At 36.3% G+C, this 21,840-nt stretch overlaps 1 protein-coding gene across 9 annotated transcripts in view; it reads right to left on the bottom strand.

The window, feature by feature from the left end:
• DOCK7 (dedicator of cytokinesis 7) overlaps positions 1–21,840 on the bottom strand; it is a 230,105-nt gene that overhangs the window by 7,613 nt on the left and 200,652 nt on the right. For 4 of the 9 annotated variants that reach the window (XM_043575152.1, XM_043575144.1, XM_043575150.1 and 1 more), the window contains 6 exons: positions 21,243–21,257; positions 12,923–13,048; positions 10,838–10,927; positions 10,484–10,720; positions 9,999–10,142; positions 8,759–8,865 (listed from right to left, as the gene is read on the bottom strand). In XM_043575152.1, the coding sequence (XP_043431087.1) occupies positions 8,759–8,865; positions 9,999–10,142; positions 10,484–10,720; positions 10,838–10,927; positions 12,923–13,048; positions 21,243–21,257 (719 nt within the window). Of the gene's footprint in view, positions 1–8,758; positions 8,866–9,998; positions 10,143–10,483; positions 10,721–10,837; positions 10,928–12,922; positions 13,058–21,242; positions 21,258–21,840 lie in introns of all 9 variants that reach the window. The other 5 variants (XM_043575153.1, XM_043575151.1, XM_043575148.1 and 2 more) reach the window with 2 other exon arrangements.

Here is a 21,840-nt window from a genome sequence, read left to right on the forward strand (position 1 = left end):
AAAAATCAAACTAATCCCACCTTGAACCATACTCAAAACTCAACCGCAAGTGGATTTTTTTTTAAAAAGTAAAAAGCCTTTTTTGCTTTCTTCCCCTTTCTTTAACCTATATTGAGTTTTAGAGATCCCATTAAATTGGGTTTTAGAAGTTAATACAGAATACCATGGACTCAGTGGAAACGTAATTTCTTAAGACACAACAAGCAACAGTCATAAGAAAAGGACTGAATGCTTTAGCTACATTAAATTTAAGAACTAATGTTTATTTTTTAAAAAAGGGGGTGCTAAACCCTAAATTCAGAGAAGATATTTGTGATACTTAACAAATGATAAAATATTATATATCCAGATTATATAAATACTCAGAAATCAGTAAGGAAAAGAATCCAATAGGAAAATGGAACATGTAACTTTACAGACAGGAAAGGGAAATAGCTAACAAACACACGACAAGATATTCAACCTCTTTGAAAAAGAGAAGTGCAAATTTAATCCATAATCACATATTATTTCACACTAAATTGGTAAAAGTCAAACTGCCAGACAGTAAGTAGCGGTGAAGTTATATAGCAACAGGAATGCTCAAACGCTACTGGTGAGATTTAATTTTGGCTTACTTTGTTTTTATTTTTTAAGTTGTTAAAAGTTTTTGATTTTAATTCCAGTGTAGTTAACATACAGTGTTCTATTAGTCTCAAGTGTACAACATAGTGATTGGACATAGTCTAAACATTACTCAGTGCTGATCATGGTAAATGTACTGTTTAATCCTCCTCCCCTCTGGTAGCCATCAGTTGGTTCTTCATTATTAAGAGTCTGATTTTTGGTCTGCCTATCTTTTTTTTCCCTTTTGCTCATTTGTTTTGTTCCTTAAATCCCACATGAGTGAAATCACATGTGTTTGTCTTTCTGACTTATTTCACTCGGCATTATATCTCTAGCTCCATTTGTGTTCTAAGTGGCAAGCTTTCTTTTTTACTCCATTGTAAAATACTCCACTGTATGTATACACCATGTCTTGTTTATCCACTTATATCGATGGACACTTGGGCCGCTTCCATAATTTGGCTATTGTGAATAATGCTGCAATAAAAATGTATCTCTTTGAATCAGTGTTTTTGTATCTTCGGGGTAAATATCCAGTAGTGCAATTATTAGACCTTAAGGTAGTTCTACTTTTAACTTTTTGAGGAATCTCCATACTGTTTTCCACAATGGTTGCACCAGTTTGCAGTCCCAGATTGAGCGAGAGTTCCTTTATTTCCACATCATGGCCAACGCCTTTTTTTTTTTTTCCATTCTGAAAGGTGTAAAGTGATACCTCATTGTAGTTTTGATTTGCATTTCCCTGATGGTAAGTGATGATGAACATCTTTTCATGTGTCAGTTGGCCATCTGGAGGTCTTCTTTGGTGAAATGTCTGTTTATGTGTTCTGTCCATTTTTAAATTGGATTTGTTTTTTGGGGTACTGACTTTTATTAGCTCTTTATACATTTTAGATACTAACCCTTTATCAGATATGTCACTTGCAAATATCTTCTCCCATTCGTAGGTTGCCTATTAGTTTTTGTTGATTGTCTCCTTCACTGTGCAGAAGCTTTTAATTTTAATGTAGTCCCAGTAGCTTACTTTTGCTTTTATTCCCCTTGCTTCAGGAGACATAGGTAGAAAAAAGCTGCTATGACCGATGTCAAAGAAATCACTGCCTGTACTCTCTTCTAGGATTTATATGGTTTCAGGTCTCACATTTAGGCCTTTAGTCCATTTTGAGTTTATTTTTGTGTATGGTGAAAAAAGTGGTCTAGTTTCATTCTTTCACATGTAGCTGTCCAATTATCCCAACACCATTTGTTAAAGAGACTTTCCCATTGCATATCCTTTCCTCCTTTGTCAAAGATTAATTGACCATATAATTGTGAATTTATTCTGGGTTTTCTATTCTGTTCCATTGATCTATGTGTTTACTTTTGTGCCAGTCGCATTCTGTTCTGATTACTAGAGCTTTGTAATATAACTTAAGTCTGGAATTGTGATACCTCCAGTTTTGTTTTTCTTTTTCAAGATTGCTTTGACTATTTCAGGTCTTTCATGGTTCCATACAGATTTTAGAATTATTTGTTCTAAAGTTCTGAGGAAAATGCTGTTGGTTGGGGCGCCTGGGTGGCTCAGTCGGTTAGGCGGCCGACTTCAGCTCAGGTCATGATCTTGCGGTCCGTGAGTTCTAGCCCCGCGTCGGGCTCTGTGCTGACAGCTCAGAGCCTGGAGCCTGCTTCAGATTCTGTGTCTCCCTCTCTCTGACCCTCCCCTGTTCATGCTCTGTCTCTCCCTGTCTCAAAAATAAATAAACGTTAAAAAAAAAATTTATAAAAGAAAATGCTGTTGGCAAGGTGCCTGGCTGGCTCAGTTGGAAGAGTGAGCAACTCTTGATCTTGAGATTGTGAGTTCACGCCCTATGCTGGGTATAGAGATTACTTAAATAAAAACACCATAAAAAAGAAAGAAAAACGTTGGTATTTTGACAGAGATTGCATTAAATCTGTAGAATGCTTTGGGTAGCAATTTTGTTCTTCCAATCCATGAGCATTCCATCTTTCCATTTCTTTAGGTCATCTTCAATTTCTTTCATCACTGTTTTACAGATTTTTAAAAAATGCTTATTTTGAGAGACAGCACACACAAGCAGGGGAGGGGCAGACAGAAAGGAAGAGAGAGAGAATCCCAAGCAGGCCCCGTGCTGCCGGTGGAGAGCCTGATGAGGGGCTTGATCCCATGAACTGTGAGACCAGAGCTGAAATCAAGAGTTGGACACTTAATGGACAGAGACACCCAGTTGCCCCAGTATTTTATAGTTTTCAGAGTACAGGTCTTTCAACTCTTTGGTTTATTCCTAAGTATTTTATTATTTTGGGTGCAACTGTGAATGGGATTGCTTTCTCAATTTCTCTTTCTGCTGCTTCATTATTAATGTATAAAAATGCAAGAGATTTCTGTCCATTGATTTCTTACCCTACAACTTTACTGAATTATCAGTTCTAGTAGTTTTTTGGTGGAGTCTTTAGGGTTTTCTATATACAGTATTATGTCATCTGCAAATAGTAAAAGATTTACTTCTCCCTTGCCAATTTGGATGCCTTTTATTTCTTTTTGTTGTCAGAATGCTATGGCTAGGACTTCCAGTACTATGTTGAATAGAGAGTGGACATCCTTGTCTTGTTCCTGATATTAGATGAAAAGCTCTCCAGTTTATCCCCATTGAGTATGATGTATGCTGTGGGTTTTTCATATACGGCCTTTATTATGTTGAGTTATGTTCATTCCCTCTAGACCTACCTTGTAGAAAGTTTTTATCATGAATGGATGTTGTACTTTGTTAAATACTTTCTCTGCCATCTATTTTTTTATTTTGTTAATGTTTATTTTTATTTATTTTTTTTTTTGAGAGAGAGAGAGAGAGAGCGAGCAGGGGAGGAGCAGAGTGAGAAGGAGACACAGATTCTGAAACAGGCTCCAGGCTCTGAGCTGTCAGCACAGAGCCTGATGTGGGGCTCGAACTCACAAAATGCGAGTTCATGACCTGAGCCGAAGTTGGATACTTAACCGGCTGAGCTGCCCAGGCACCCCTCTCTGCCATCTATGAAATGATGATATGGTTTTTATCCTTTTCCTTATTGATGTGATGTATCATGTTGATTGACTTGTGAATAGTGAGCCAACTTTGCACCCCAGGAATAAATCCCACTTGATTGCAGTGAAGGATTTTTTAAAACATATTGTTGGATTCATTTTGCTAGTATTTTGTTGAGGATTTTTGCATCTATGTTCATCAGAGATACTGGCTTGTAGTTCTCTTTTTTTGTGGTGTCTTTATCTGGATTTGGTATCAGGGTAATATTGGCCTCATAGAATGAATTTGGAAGTTTTCCTTCCTCTTCTAGTTTTTGGAATTGTTTGAGAAGAATAGGTATTAAATGTTTGGTAGAATTCGCCTGTGAAGCTGTCCAATCCTAGGCTTTTGTTTGTTGGGAGTTTTTTTTTTTAATTTTTTTTTTTCAACATTTATTTTTGGGACAGAGAGAGACAGAGCATGAACGGGGGAGGGGCAGAGAGAGAGGGAGACACAGAATCGGAAACAGGCTCCAGGCTCTGAGCCATCAGCCCAGAGCCCAACGCGGGGCTCAAACTCACGGACTGCGAGATCGTGACCTGGCTGAAGTCGGACGCTTAACCGACTGCGCCACCCAGGCGCCCCTGTTGGGAGTTTTTTGATTACGGATTCAATTTCGTTGCTGGTAACCAGTCTATTCAAATTTTCTATTTCTTCTTGCTTCAGTTTTGGTAGTTTATAGGTTTCTAGGAATTTATTTCTTCTATGTTGTCCAATTTGTTGGCATATAATTTTTTGTAGTATTCTCCTGCGATTTTGTTGTTGTTTTGTTTTGAGAGCGAGAGAAAGCACATGAGCAGAGAAGTATTGTTTATACTTCTGTGGTGTTGGTTGTTATTTATCCTCTTTCATTTGTGATTTTGCTTATTCAAGTTCCTGCACGTGCGGGCTCTCTCTCTCTGAGTCTGGTTAGAAGTTTATCAATTCTGTTGATCTTTTCAAAGAACTAGCTCCTGCTTTCCCTGACTATTCTATTGTTTTTTTGTTGTTTTTTTGTTTTTGTTTTTTTAGTTTCTATATCATTTATCTCTGCTCTAATCTTTATTATTTCCTTCCTTCTGCTGGTTTGGGGCTTTGTTCTTTTTCTGGCTCCTTTATGTGTAATGGCTTACACACTTTGGAAAAAAGTGGCATTATCTGGTTGAGGTTGAACCTATGAACCAACAACACTACTCTTAGGTATATAACTCCTAGAAAATCTGTTGTCAATTCAGAAAAAGAAGGATATTTGAATATTACTCTTTGTAACAAAAACAAAACAAAAACACAGGTAACTACCAAATATACACCAAAAGAAAAATGAATAAATCGTGGTATATTCACACAATGTAATATATAAAAATAAAGTAAACTTAGGTGTATCTCACAAACTTTGAAAACAGCAAGTCACAGAAAAATTATATTCACTGTCCATTTATATAAAAATATGCAAAATGAAAGTGTATTATTAAAGGATACATTAATTTATGAGAAACCATAAAGACAATAAAGGAAATAATAAATATGAAATTCATGATAGTGGTTACCTCTAAAGGAAAGTAGAGATGCTATCAGAAAAGAACATATGAGGAGGTGATCTCAAAGCAATGATAATGTTATTTCTTAAGCAGGGTGGGTAGGAACATGATTTTTTTTTCTCCCTGTTCTTTAATAACAAGTGTTATAAATATTATATTAAATCCATTTAAGATTTAATGAAAATTAGTTTTAAAATATAAATCCCAAAATATAAGAAGTAAACACATGCAAAAGTGTTCACTGGTTTTAGGAATAAAAGAATGCAAACGAAAGTACCATTTAAACTGATTAACAAGAGATACCCTACCTAAATGGCATTACTTAAAGCAAGGTGTGCTGAGATTAGTACACTTGCATACTTGGCACATGTTTGATACTTAGAAACTTTTTGCAATGCATGATGTATTAAGGGCTCGTAAAAATGTTCGTGTACTTTGGCTTAGTCATTTCATGCTTAAAATAGTATGGAGGCTCCTCAGAAAATTAAAAACAGAAATACCATTTGATCCAATAATCCCACTACTGGGTATTTACCCAAAGTAAATGAAAACATTTAATTAAAAAAGATATATACACCCCTATGTTTATGGCAGCATTATTTACATTAGCCAAGATATGGAAGCAACCTAAGTGTCCACTGATAGATGAATGGATAAGGAAGATATGGTATTTACAAACAATGGAACATTACACAGCCATGAAAAGCATGTGATCTTGCCATCTGTGACAACACAGATGGACTCAGAGATATTATGCTAGGTGAAATAAGTCAGACTAAGAAAGACAATGATATGACTTCACTTATATGTCGAATCTAAAAAACAAATGAACAACAACAACAAAAGAGCAGAATCAGATCTAAGTGCAGTAGGAAGATGGGCAAAATGGGTGAAGGAGAGTATGAGGTACAGGCTTCCAGATACGGAATGAATATGCCACAGGCACAAAAGGCACAGAGAATGGCATAGAGAACATAGTCAATGATACTGTAACAGCATTATATGGTGACAGACGGTAGCTACACTTGTAGAGAACACAGCATAAGGTATAGGAAATCACCATGTTGTATACCTGAAACTAATGAAACATTGTGTCGACTATAATAAAAAATATTTTAAAAAATCCAACACACTGGCTAACTACATCACGCTTAAATTCAAACATTTGATGAAATAAAGTAACCATTAGAAAGTTTTAACTTTAACTGAAAAACAAAAAATTCTATGTATATTTTAAGTGAATTTTTATAAATATATATATATATGCATACTGATATAAAAAATTAAAGGTAACCCAAAAGGTAGCATGACTTTAGTAAAATAATAAATAATAAAAAAGGCTATAATTTTCTTGATAAGATTTATATTTTATAGTTTGTTTGGTGTTTCTGCCTTTTTGTCATTTAAAATGAAGAAAACCTTCTCTACAGTTGGTAACACTTAAGGAGACCTGCACACTACAAAAGTTCATTACCTTATCATCAATATGCACAGAGGAGGATATATATGAATGTAATCATGTAAAAATTCCAAATAACGGCAAGAAAAGCCATATCTGTCTATAATTAAATGTGTATGATCTAAAGAAGTATGTATTGTTCCAAGACCATCTGGCTGACAGATAGCAGGGTGTTTTGGGTTGTTATTTGAAACTTTCCTAATAATAAAACTAATGCCAGCTATTAGTCAATTTTACAGGTATAAAGCAGATTTCCTTCTTTCACTACCACAGTTCATTTACTTCATATACTTGGAGCTGCTTCCTGCTGCTTCCTAAAATCAAACCTAGAAGGAGTCTAGGCCACTAATCAGATTATGGAATCTCAGACTTCCAGTGAAGCTTTTTGAAGTCTTTTAAAAGATATTCACCATGTTCAGGCAGGAGAGACTGATAGGAATTCATGATAGCTATTGCAATGAGAACATGGGAAATTCCGTCTTAAAATACTTGATTATGTTAGCATTCCTCATAATTTTCTGATGACAAAACTGATAAAATTATCTCTACCCCTGATAAAGCTGTTCAATGAATGATTTGATAAGAGAAAGCACAACAGGGAGTCAAAGACTGGGTTCTGATGCTACTTTATTAGGTGATAGTCATTTACTTAATGGTACACTAGGCTCTTACAATCTAATCCCAGTCTACTTACCCAGTATTCGACTGCCTCTCTTCACAGATTTTATGGTTCCAGCTTCATTAAACTATTCACCTTTCTCCGAAGAGACTCTGAACTTTGCTCATGCTGGTTTTTCTTTTTTTCGCTTCTATTTAGTATACGCTTTCTCCCTGTATCTGTGTGAAAACTAATATTCTTCCTTCCAAGGTCCATATCAAATGTCGACTCCTGTGGGCAATCTTCCCTGGCATGACCATGTAAAATTAATCATTCTCTCTATTTTGCTTTCAGTGTTAGTAAAGCAGGAACCAGTATCAAGTTGATAAATGACTGTTTTTCCTACTGTTTCAAAATTTAATATTTACTAAACACCTATTTATTATGTGCCAAATATTATTTGTGCAGAAAAGAGTTAAACTGTAGGCCAGAGACTGCTATCCTTCGAAGGCCTGTTTGCAAGGATGGCACTTGGTTAGTGTCTTGGAATTTGGACTTTGGGAGGTAATCATTCCCAGAAGATAAGAGCGGCTCAATGTGCCTAAACTATTTACACAAACATTATGGCTTATGCTGAATACCTGCTTTCATTCTGTGAGTCTGGAATTCTGGTAGATACCAGGGAGAAGGTGTCTATGTGACCAGCCCCCAGCAACAGTCTTGGCACTGAGTCTCTACTGAGCTTCCTGGGTAGACAACATTTCACACATGCTATCCCAGCTCAGTGCTGGAGGCATCAGGAGCTCCTGTGCAAATCCCCTAAGAGAGCATTGTGGAGCCTACAGCTGGATTCCCCAAGACTTCACTGTGCCTTTTCCCTTTGAAGGTTTTACTTTGTCCCTTCTCACAGCAACAAATCATAGCCATGACTACATCTATATGCTGAGTCCTGTCAGTCCTCCTAGCAAATTGTTAAAACTGGGGGTGGTCTTGGGGACCCCGACACACCCATATATTATTTCACTTAACTTGCACAAGCAGATATTATTATCCTCACTTTATATACTAGAAAATAAAGGATCATAGAGATTAAGTGACCTGGAATAGGACACACGATTACAAAGACAAGATCTGAACATAAATTTTTTGCTTCCAAGTTTGTTGCTTCTGTGTTTCCTGAGGGAAGGGAAACCAAAACTTTCCCATTGAAGGTTCACCATAAATAATGACTCTCAGGTTAAATAGTTAAATGGTCTATAACAGTTTCAAGTTAAAAAAAAATTTGAGTCTGGGCTCTTCTAATCTTTAAAATAAAAAATATGGCATTACAGAGTATTGGATATGTAGCGGGGGGATACGTAGAGGCCCGGAAGGAACAGGAAGTAACGCACAAACTGTTTCTCACTGTGAGATGCTTTCCTAGATTCTCTCTTTTGAACAGTCCCTTAAGGACCTTATACCATTCTGTGGTTTGGACATTCTCAAATGTGAGGATCTTTATGTAGGAAGTCTTGAGTACCTTTTAGTAAAATCTTTGAAGCACAGTCGTAGTTTATTATGATGTCTGAAGAGTTTTGGATCGCTGGGTATTTCAGATAGAAAAACCTGGGCAACTTCCAAAGGCCCCTGTAAAATAAGAACATAAAACAAGTGTGTTTTGGTCTTCTCTAAAATCAGAGGTAGAATTTACCCAAATGATTTTTTCTTAGCAATGAGATGGTTCCACTTAAGCTTAATGCATGTACGTCTATGCCTATATTAAAACTTCTCACAGACAGATTCTGGCAATTGATTTTCAGCTTCTCTTAATGCCAAATCTTATATTTTTAAGTACTGCAATTAAATTAGTGCATTTTTCAAAGAAAAGAGGAGTTCAAGGACTGACTATCATATTCATAGAAGCATTGTGCTTTGTACTTTTTATATTCCATAATTTATCCTGGATGCAGTCAGATGTTGGAGATGACCTTTTGTGACTGTTACACCTTTTGGAAGTAAAACCCCCAAATCATGTATGTTTTTAGGGGTAAAGGTGTTAAAATATTTACTTCAGTACTGAAGTAAATCGGTATGGATAGGGCAGTATCAGTATTGATAGGGCACTTTTTGGTTAAAATATAAGATACATAATATGAAATCTTACTTGAAGCCTTTCTGGATTTTACCTTACCCTGGAATATTCCCTAATCATCAGCAAGAGAAGCTGAATGAACCCATCACAAGGAGATAATGGGGATGGCTTCTAATCTGCATATGACAAAACAACAATAATACGTACATATGTTATTAAAACTTTCAAAGCGAATCCACATTATTTATTTCCTGCTCATGACTCACTGTGAAGGAGATGTGGAGAAGAAACACCAGGGAGTACTAAGGGGGCAGGCATTCGCATGTATGTACGTAGCTCTGAAAATGAGGCCTTTTTAGATCATGTTCATTTAGTACAAGATTTTAAAGGAAAGGCCATTTTAAGTGAATCAATTCCTTCTTAATAGAATGTTTGAGAACAGATGGGTAGACAAATACAGGCAGTACAGGAGGAGGCATGAAAACCTTAGTGACAGATCATACTAAAAAGATTTTTGTTTTTCAGTCTATCTTCATTTATCCTTTGTGACTTGTGCAAACCACTTCTAACACAAATCTTTTTCTGCCTGATCTGACACTTACCTGTGATCTCTGTGAAACGTAATCATGACATCATTCCCAATTCCATTTATGACGGAATTTACAGAGTACTAGCAAAAAGCACTAACCTGATTCACTGTTGTGCCTACAGACCCCTGGAGCACCATCTGAAGCATTTTGGGGTCTGCTGGATCCTGATGTGTTGCAAATGCCAACTCCTGAGTCTTTTTCTGCATATCTTCAATAGCAACTTCAATTGGGGTTAAGATGATCTGGATGAAATAACATTAGGTCAGTGTCCTGACTGAAAACTATTTAATGAGCTTTATATATAATCAATTTTTTAAAAAGTGGAGACTAAGTATAAATTATTGTCCAATAACATAATTCCAAACTTTGGATGCCTTAAAAAAAAAAAAAGCCAACCTTTTAAAGCATAAACCAAGGGTAAACTAGGGACCAAGAAAAGAAGCTGAAATTAATGACTCAAAAATGGGTAAACTTCTAGTACGTTTACACATGAGGGGCAGTACATAATGCTACATCCACACTGTTCTCACATGGCTGCAATGTATTGGTTTCATTAATCCTAGTTCCCTGTTTGGGGACTTACCTCCTCCTTGTGAGTGACATTGACCCTTGTTTTAATATAAGGAAAGGCATGAGAAGTAGTCAGAATGGTCTTCCGTTTGAATTGTTCATGAAGTTCCCCATGGGCACGGCCATCTAAAGTGAAGGGCGTACAGTACATGAAACGGCGAAGATTATAATTTTTGTCAAAATAGGTGATTCTGTCTTTCATCTCATATGTGTCAAAGTATGGCTCCACATAGGTAATCTGAATGTATGCCTAGGAAAGAAAAAAAGCCCTTCATTTTCTCACTGTTAAGTCATCATTTAGTCCTTCTCCCTCAAAACCACAGTCTCAGAGATATACGTATGTACATTCTGGTCTAATTAACCATACCTTGTTAGGATCTAATTTACACTTGTCTACAGGATTAGAGTCCTTGATTACTTCAACCACATCCTCTCCAAATCTTTCTCCATAAAATCCCTACAATAAAGAAAAAGAAACCTTTTACATGAAGTTAACATTAGAGAGTAGAGAAAGCCTCTCAGGGAGACTTCTGACCAAAATGAGGCTAAGTTCTTGTACAACCATCCGAATAATTACAAAATAATTATTTAGGTTCACAAAAATTATATTTAGCCTATTAATCTGATTTTATTCCCATCACTCACTTTAACACAAAATAAAATAACAATTTTCTCCAATAAAAATACTGGATTCCATAAGAGGTCCTCAAGAAAAACAAAAAGGGAACAGAAAGCAGAAACAAAAGAAACTCAGTATCTTTGATGTATAGAATCTTACTATTGAGTTTGATGTGGCCTGACTTCTTACAGATATGGGTCAATGAACCAGCATTCATTTTATGAATGATTTAATATTCCAGAATTTTGAAATAAAGGCATTGATCTGTTGAAAGTTTTATACTGGTTTAGATTTTGAAAAGTCAGCCCAGTCAAGAATGTAGTAACTTTGCCATTTAACACTGAGTAGCAGCATGGGCAATGGATGGAGATATTCAATAGGAAAAATTAAATCTGAATCTTCAAAGGAGAACCCCTGCTCTTCCCTCAAAGATAAGTTTTATGATTGAGTAAATTTGGAAGACACCATGTCAGCATTTCCCAAGACTTATTTAGCTCTTAAAAAATAAAAAGTCACACTTTAAGCCAATTTATGGAAGGTGAACACAAGCATGTAACAGTAAAGAAATTAACATCAGCTGAGAATAAAAACAAGCCCCAGAACATTGCTTCTCCAACTATTATGTGAATAGAAATAACCCAGGGATCTTGTTAAAAATGATGAATTTTTTTCTTTTGTTCCAAGTTTTTATTTCAATTCTCATTAGTTAACATATAGGGTAATATTGGTTTCAGGAGTAGAATTCAGTGATTCATCACTTACATATAATACCTGGTGCTTAACACAAGTGCCCCCCCCCTTTTTTTTAATGTTTTATTATTTACTTTAGAGAGATAGAGCACAAGTTGGGGAGGAGCAGAGAGAGAGAGGGAGACACAAAATCTGAAGCAGACTGCAGGTTCTGAGCTGTCGGCACAGAGCTCGATGTGGGGCTCAAACTCATAAACTGCGAGATCATGGCCTGACCTGAAGTCGGATGGCTCAACCTACTGAGCCACCCAAGCGCCCCACAAGTGCCCTACCATCATCCATCCACTTTCAGTTTGTTCTCTACAGTTAATGTCTCTTACGGTTTGCCTCCCCCCACCTCTCTTTTTCCCCCCCTTCCCCTATCTTCATCTTTTTTGTTTCTTAAATTCCACATATGAATGAGTTCAGAAGGTCTGGGGTAGGGTCTGAGATTCTACATTTCAAACAATCTCCTAGATGATGCCGGTGCTTTCTAGTCCTGGACTGCCTTTTGAGTAAAAAGAATAAAGAAAGGTTGGAAAGAGTAACTACAGCAGAGAAGATTGGTAAACCTCTTAATATGAAAATTTATCATCTTGGTGAAAATGAATAAGGAGTGAAAAAGAAGGTTAAGGGGTTCTAAGAAGTGTTTTCAGGGTGTGATTTCAGGCTTTTAAGTCCTAAAGGAATCTCCCTGGGAATCAGGCCAAAGAGATAATGCACTTGGGTCAGAAATTTCTTGAGGTTCTAATTCCAATTCTATTATTAGTTGCTACGTAACTGCTTATGTCTTTTTCTACAAAGTGCAGATGATACTATACACGTTTCTCTGTAAATCACAGTAATTCTGAAGGGTGTAGGGCCTTCTAAGACAGATGTGAAAATAGAGCCTCAAAAAGAAGCAGTTAATATTATTTTATTGTTGCCATAAAAGATTTGAAGGATTAGAAAGCATATTACTGTACCTATCAAAAAATCTTTATTCTGTAAAGGAGTAGTTTGGCATGATCTGGCTTATTAAATGATTAGATCTGGATCTGACAGTCTATTCATCATAGAAAATACAAATTAAAGATGGCATTTATAAACTACTGCAGCATTCACCTCCAATCTGTGAGAGATCTCCGCAAGTTTGGTTATTGCAGGCTCCTTGTAGACAAATTCCTGTTCATCCAAATCCCCGAACTTGGTTCCATAAAAACCAACACGAAAATAGGTGCCAAACATCCGCTTACCATCCTAGGTGTAGGAAAATGAAGAAACCTTAATACAAAGTTTTTTTTGTTTCTTACATTATGTTTAGATTGCTACTACGGTACAAAATTCTCAAAAACTGCAAAAATAATTTAAAATTACAATATTTTATTTCTCAAATGAAGTTAAAACAAAGTAAATAATCTTTCTTTTTCATTTTTTCTAACAACGTTATGCAATTAGGACTTTTATCAAGTGACTAAGTCACATATGGTATAGGTTTTTCACAGTTTGTACCAAGTGACCACCTCAAATTGGTCTGTGTTTTTAAGTCCCTATGCAACTGAGATAAATTATTTTCCTTACTGTAAGAAAAGATGCTTGGGATACCATGAACTGTGTCTTAATTATTCTGAAATTACAGCATACTAAATAAAGTTAAATTTAAAAATAACACTGATATTTTTAGTTAGCATTTACCTTTATATATAATCTCTTTACAAATGTAATAAATGAGATCATGAAAGTTAAAAGCCGGGTATATAGCACCTGGCACAGAGGAGACAGTAAATGTCAAGACCATCAGGAAGCCCTGACATAAAACATTTACAATGGGGAATCCCTCTGCCAATAAAAATATTTATACGTGGAAGAGTAACTAAAAATGGAATACAAAGGGGAAAATTCATGAATGAAAGATAAAAAGAGAAAAATTTGACATGAGTTGGTTATTCTAAAGTCCCCAAACCACCTACTGCATGCATTAACCACACATTCAAGTACAAAGTACACTAAGATCATCTGAACTCTTACACAGTGCATTTGAAAACAAATTCCTTCAATAAAGATAAAATATTTGGAAGCTTTCTATGCAGTCTTTACAGTTTATTTACAACGATATTTCAGAAGGATTTTATGGTAGTGCCTACATACAGAGCCACACATAAGTATTCAGAAACCTCTGAATTCTCTTTAAGCCTAATCTGTCTTACACTCATTTTTCCTATATTGAGTTCTTACTGGAAGGCAAAAGGATATGTAAAATAACTCACAAATTAAACAGATAATTAAGCAAAACTCTGATCCTTAATACCAAAAAAAAAAAAAGTACAGTGACTAAAAATGTCCCCATATTTATACCCAGCAGAAATACAGTTTTGAAGAAAAAAAATGTCTTTGGCACTAAAGAAACTTGAGGTTTTTAATTTAAAGTTTCTTTTCAGGTGGTGCCTGGGTTGCTCTGTCAGTTGAGCATCCGATTCTTGTTTTTGGCTCAGGTCCTGATCCCAGAGTTGTGGGATCAAGCCTCACATCTCTCTCTCCCTCTGCCCCCCTCCCCCACTCCCTCTCTCTCTCTCTCTCTCCCGCAATAAAAATTTTTAAAAGTAAAATTTTTTTCAGTTATTTCAAAATTTAATAGGCATAGGGGAGCCTGGGTGGCTCATTTAAGCGGCCGACTTCGGCTCAGGTCACAATCTCGCGGTATGTGGGTTCGAGCCCCGCGTCGGGCTCTGTGCTGACTGCTCAGAGCCTGGAGCCTGTTTCAGATTCTGTGTCTCCCTCTCTCTCTGACCCTCCCTCGTTCATGCTCTGTCTCTCTCTGTCTCAAAAATAAATAAAGGTTAAAAAAAAAAATTAAAACAAAATTTAATAGGCATAAAAATTAAGCTCTATAGCAAATTAAATCTCTGTAGACAAAAAGGTATTAAATTCTGATTAAAACCATCAATAAGTCAATAAAATAATATAACAGCAAATTTTGACATAAGGAATGAAGGCACTGCATGGAAAGTGAAAATGGCATTTGAGAAAATCAACGATTTGTGATAGTTAGGTTTCAAAAATGTCATACACATGTGTAGATATACATTACTACTTTTTAAAAACCACAAATACTAGGGGCGCCTGGGTGGCTCAGTCGGTTATGCGTCCAACTTTGGCTCAGGTCATGATCTCGTTGTTCATGAGTTCGAGCCCCACACTGGGCTCTGTGCTGACAGCTCAGAGCTTGGAGCCTGCTTCAGATTCTGTGTCTCCCTCTCTCTCTGCCCCTGCCTAGCTTGCTGCCTCTCCCTCTCAAAAATAAGTAAACATTTAAAAAATTAATTAATTAATTAAATAAAGAAAAACCACAAATACTAACGTTTTCTTATTCTGGCTCTATTCCTCTCAGAGGTTTCCAACTTCAACCACTATTCCAAATCTTTAATATTGTGGCTTTTTAAATATGTGAAGACTGCTATTAGGCCTTGTTTCCCTTAGCTAAACTTTCCAGTTGTCAATCATCTTTATATGATAGAAATTACTATCCTGTTTACATTTTATCAGTTTTTCAATGCCACCTTTCAACGTGTGGAATCCCAGAAATAGACACAATATTGCTGATGTGATCTGATCAGTGCAGGGATTAGTGGGCTCACTGACTCCCTCCATATAAACTTGAATTTTATTAATGCAGCTTGTAACTAGTTAGTAGGCTTAAACTTCTTATTTACTTTCTCATACTGACATTCAGATCAAGGAAAAAAAGTACTGAGTGCTGATAATGTGTTAGACACTATTCATACTCAGTAATATGAAAATAAAAATAAAAATAAAAAGACTCGGCCTCTCGAGAAAGTAAAGGATATACTAAAATAATTACAGTAAAAATGGTCATGTGCTGTAATAAAAAGTGGTATTGAGAAAGGAAAGATTAATCCTGCTGGAGTCAGATCTCAAAAGAGGTAACACACAGGGTTCTACAACTCAAAAGAATGGCTAAGTGGATGTGGGAAGGAAGGAAAGAAGAGAGAGAAAGCAGAGAGAGAAAGAAAGAAAAGTCGTAGAAAGGCACAAAACAGAATGTGAGGGAAACCACTCATCCATTCACATATTTATTTAGTGCCTACTATATGTCGGCAAACTGTTCTAGATGTTTGTGGGAAATCAGTGAACAGAAGAGACAAACAGTGTGGTCAGGGTGGGTCTCACCAAAAGGGGACATGTGAGCAAAGATGTGACGGAGGTGTGAGAGTGATTTATGTGGACCTGTGGGGAAAAGCATTCCAGGCAGAAGCCTACCCAGTATGTTTGAGGAACAGGAAGGTGGCTAGTGCAGTTGAAGGGGAGTGTGCAAGAGGTAGAATGGAGTAGATCAGAGTTAACTCTAAGGAGTTACTGGAACTGAGAATGAGTGTGTGTGCACTGGCATTGGAGAGGGAACAGCAGCAGAAGGAAGACTAAGAGTTTGAGGAAATTTAGCTTCAATTTACAAAGAGTTCCCTAGTGTAAAACCATCGACTCTACATGTTCATGAAAGCATAATTATACATATAGTTTCCTCCTCAGGAAAAACCTCACTTCATTTTATTTCCTCCTCCGTTCTGGACCACAGGATGACACTGGTTTTCCACTTTCCTATCGCCTTGCCTCTCTTTTTTCTAGCATTACTTTTCCTTACAGCCATGAATTCTTTCTGAGATTCCTATCATTTCCACACTCCAACTTAATTCTTCCTTGGCAGTTCTACTTATTGGTTCCACAATCTCATGGGATGAAACCATGTCCCAGACAAGGAAATCCATCTACTCATCTATCCATGTCTCTAATGACTGAGATGTCTTATGACAAATGGATTTCAAATCTTTTCTACTTTTGTTATCTTTATTTAGCAAGAACATTCTATTGAGTTGGTTGTGTACTTCTATAATAATATCACTACTAAAACTTTTATCCTCATGCAACTGTTTTCTGCTACATTTCTTCAAGGTAATTGATTTCCAGAAAAGCATACCACTATTTCATACAGTGGTAATTTCTGTCCCTCCTCGTCTACCAGATCTATTTCTCTTATAGAGCACAAACATTTTTTATCAGTTTATTTAGCCATAGATGTCAGCTTGGGAACATAACACCTCTTAGACTTCATTAGCCAAAATGTGTTAACATAAGTAGCGGTGATGATGATGATGATGTTATAGTAACAACAATAAAAATAATCTCTAATGTTTTTAAATGACTTACTATGTGCTATACACTGGCTATCCCCTTTACATGCATCATTGTTAATTCTTATCACAATTATGAGATAGGTATCATTTTTTCACTCTCATTTTATAGAGGAGGAAAAGTAATTTGCCCAAGGTCACACTGTTACTCAGTGTTGGAGCTGGGAGTTAAAGACCAATATATTTGACACCTTAAGTCCAAGTTCTTAATTAAGATATAAAAATCCCAGGGGCGCCTGGGTGGCTCAGTTGACTGGGCGTCTGACTTTGGCTCAGGTCATGATCTCACCATTCGCGGGTCCAAGCCCCATGTTGGGCTCTGTGCTGATAGCTCAGAGCCTGGAGCCTGCTTTAGATTCTGTGTCTCCTCTCTCTCCACCCCTCCTCTGCTTGCACTTACCTCCCTCTCTCAAAAATAAATAAAAACTTAAAAAAAAAAAAGCTATAAAAATCCCTATGCCCTATATACTGATACACAAACACTAGGACATCAGTATGATCTCTAAGCCATCTTCCACTTCTCTTATGTTTTCCTTGGTAATTTTTGACAATTTCCTTGAGTAAGCCTTTTGAGAATTACTGGATACCTCCCATCCTATGGTTTGTCTTTCTCTATGTTACAACACTGTCCTCTACCATAGTTGTTTTTGTATGCTTGCATTTCCTTCCTTCCATACTCTAATATGATAACCAGGTTGGTGATTCACCTACTGAACATATTCTAAGAAATATCCTACTACATTTCTTATCAGAAGTTCAGTTTTTACCATTACATGGCCAGTCCAGGAAAAAGAAATCACATCTAATATCACCTACACAGTACATATTTGCTGTCCATATCTTTCTTTTTCTCCTGAAAAGTAGCATAAGGGCAGAACACAATCAGCAGTACAGCACTGTCAGGTGCTCAGTCATGGGTCTGTACCAATTATCAGGGAGTCACTAACTACCCAAAAGGCATCTCCTCCTGAAGATAAGATTCTTCCTACCTATTATGTTTTCCTTAACTTTCTTAATATCTGACTTAACATTCCAGAGGTAAAGACTATGCTCTTGGAATTTTCTTCATTCCCTTCTTTCAGAGACTACCCCCACCTCCATTATATTGCAGTTTCCAATTCTGCTCTACCTTTACTTGCTTAGATAAGTTAATTTATCTCACTTAGCTTTAGCATGGCATAAAGCATATAAAAATTCAACAGAAACCACTGCACCAGAACTATAGCCAATATTTCTGAGCATATAAAAACCAAACACTGCCTCATATTCATGTCTATCCAGCCAAATGACAAGAGGTAAGACATAGCCCTTTTCCGTGCTTCAATCTCAAAAGTTAGGGTGCCCCACTTTTCTTTAGTGGTCCAGCAGGAAGAGTTTGGCTTCACAAAGCTAATAAGCCCACCTTCTCTAGCCTTTCTGGAGAATATAAGATATACCTACTAGGGTGGTGATATTCCCTTTAAAGAAAAATGTTATCTTTTAAGAAAAAAAATTGAGGGGTCCCTGGGTGGCTCAGTAGGTTAAGTGTCCGACCTCAGCTTAGGTCATGATCTAATGGTTCATGGGTTCATTCGAGCCCCATGTTGGGCTGTTTTGACAGCTCAGAGCCTGAAGCCTGCTTCAGGTTCTGTGTCTGCCTCTCTCTCTGCCCTTCTCCCGCTCATGCTCTGTGTCTCTCTCAAAAATAAATAAACATTAAAAAATTAAAAAGAAAAAAATTGAGAAAAGTGTCATATGACTATAACCAATGTTTGGGGATTGGTTATTCTGAAAAATTCAAACTTGCATTAATCTACTTCTGAAATTGATCACTGTTGCACATATGGATAAATATATCTTTTAGAAATGAAACACACACACAAAATATGAAATCAGTATAAGAATTTCCATATAGAAATTCAGTATTTCTTTTTCTAAAAATATTTTAAAATGTAGTCATAAGAAAGAAATGATTAAAAAACATTTTATTTCCTATTATTTTAAGAAAAATAAATGGGCTTGGGAAAAAGTGAATACTACATAGCCATTAAGGTACTGAAACTGCCAGAGCAGAAAACAGCCACCATGATTTATGAAGAGTTCATGATTTGTTATTTTGCATGATTAAACATTTTACCAAACTGCTAAGTGTCAAGTTTTAGAGTTATCTTTTACACACAGACACACACACGCACGCGCGCGCACGCGCGCACACACACACACACACACACACATACATCCCTCAAAAGCTTTGCCAACTCAAATAATTTGTACCAAATCAAACAGCATAATGAGAAATGAAACACACTAATATATAAGCCCAGGTAGTGGGCTATAAGTCAGGTAGTGAGTTACCAATTCAAAGAGCCTTTCTACAATGTATAAGTCATCCTTACTGGATATTAAACCAGTTAGAGTTCTTTGAGAATACTAGGATATTAGCTAGGAAACATAGCTTTCAGAAAAAAATGAAATCACTGAAGTTTTCCCAGAGTCAAAAAGAAAAATATTCACAAGATAGGAACTTACCACAATAGACAATAGTAAAAGTAGGGAGTAGGGTCAGCAACCAGGGGCAAGAGAGAAGAGAAAACAGAAAGCATTTTAATTAGGGAAATTTCAAAACAAATAAGCAGCAAATGGTAGCAAACACATTTTTAAAATGCAAGCATCCATTTAAGTTTTACAAGGGAAAAAGCAAAAAACAAACGTGCAACAATTTTAGAAGCTACAAAGCTAAAAGTCCAGTGAAAGGCAGTGACAAGAATATAAACAAAAAAAAGTCTGTGTGACTTTTACCATGCAATCAACATGATGACAGAATGGTATTAATGTCATAACCAGTGAAAATTATACCTTTCAGGGGTCGATTTAGCATCAAGCAGACTAGTAATAAACTGCTCAGAGGTTTCAATGTGTCTTTTCTCATGCCTACTTTTCAGCTAATTTCATTTCATGTTAGGAAATCCCTAAGGAACTGTACCACTCACAGATTAACCATGGCAAGTCTCTTTCTAGATCTCTTCACTGAGCCACAAAAAATGAGGAATTATATATTAGACATTAATAAGATCATATGCATTTAATCTGAAGAATTAAGGTAGATGTAAAAGTACTGGCTTCATCTGAAGAAAAGCAAAAGGTGGGGACTAATTCAGAAATGAAAGAAACATAGCAGTAACGTTTACTCCCAAGGTTTTCTATTTGGGTCCCCAAATAAGGACTATAGTACAAAACCAGAGAAAGCCTACGCTATTGAACCAACATAAATCTGACCTCAAAGTGAGAGGCAAAGCAGACAACTGTCCAAATATACCTAGCTTAAAATAAACCTGATTAATACCTTGCTTTACCTCGTCAACATAAAGTAGGGCACAGTTTATAGAATTCTTTCCTTCCCAGAAAGATTTAAAACAACAGCAATCAATTCTTCCTGGCTTTTTTTCAGATAAAATCTGAGTCACATAGAACTTTTCACAAGCCTACCTACTACATAAAAGGAAGCATATGTAGTCTTCATTAAACACGAATTATCAAACTGTCAGTACAGGAGGTCAAAGTAAATTTCATGTTCTCTCAGTCTCTTTATCCCTTCTGCCAACAAAATTTAAATGACAAAGTGAATTTCCTTCCTCAGTATTGCTTCTACTCAAGGTGAAGTGACTCCAGATCAAATCAACACATTATTTCATCAATTCTAAGACGCACGTTTTTTGGAGCCCACATTTTAATATCTCTGTAGTTAGCATTCATCTTTCCACTGATGGCTGTTGTGCTTTAATATGTTTTTTTTTCTTCTTTCTTAAAGGCATATAAAATAATGGTATGTCTTACAATTGATGGCGTCTTTGATCAGATGAAATATGGTATTTTTTAGTTACACCTCTGAGCAATAACACATAAATCGACCTCTGTAAAATGAGGTGAAACAGTATGGTTAAAAAAAGAAATCTGTGTGTAAATGTTGATGAAAGAAAATGCTTCAAAGGATAAAAACAAACTAAAGTGATGACAAAGTGGCTCATTTACCAAAGAATCTCATTAGTGTAACATAGGAATTTCCATGCACTGCCTGCAACCTCTTAATAAATTGCTTAAAATAACTTAACAGGATTTTAACAAAATTTCTTTGGTTAATGAATTCAGTTGATAGCAGATAGCAACAGAATGCCCACAGCTAGCACATGTGGGCAAAGCATTGGCATAAGAAATCTGATCAAATCAATCTATTAGTGTCTTTAACTAACTAAAACATTACCTACCTCCCAGCCAGTACTCTGTATAATAAAAAGTAAAAAAGGGCAAGTCATAAAAAAAACTGTTTCAAAAGAACAAAAAAAGGCCAAAAGGAACTTCAGCAGTGTAAGGTACCATATATCGTAAATTCTTCTCCGCGAATAGAAGACAGCAGGATATTTTAAACACCATATTCTTTCACTTGAGATCTGTGATAATTTTATAAACTCCTTGTTCAAAACTTAGTAGTTAAAATTTCATCTTTTAAAAACTCTAATAAGGGAAAGTACACATTTTGGTGAAAAAGAGACAGCTGCTTGTTTCATGAATGTGTCTGAATTAGATCTCTAACTACAGGGAGTTGCGCTTTGCTGAACTACCCAGGGTAAACTGGAACAGAAATCACAATTTTGCTCAGATGCTTATGATACAAATATATGAAAATTTCTTGCAAACTACCAGCTCCAGGTGTTCCAGACCTGCCGTGTAATTTGCACTTTACAGCTCTAGAAGCTGGGATGAGGCTCCTTTGACAGTATATGTACAACTGATTATAAAAAGACCCACCTGTTACCATTATGAATCCTAATAAATCTCCTGCAACTTCAATGTTTTAGTAGTGAT

The sequence above is a fragment of the Prionailurus bengalensis genome, chromosome C1, assembly GCF_016509475.1.
Source record: "Prionailurus bengalensis isolate Pbe53 chromosome C1, Fcat_Pben_1.1_paternal_pri, whole genome shotgun sequence".
Classification (NCBI taxonomy): Eukaryota; Metazoa; Chordata; class Mammalia; order Carnivora; family Felidae; genus Prionailurus; species Prionailurus bengalensis.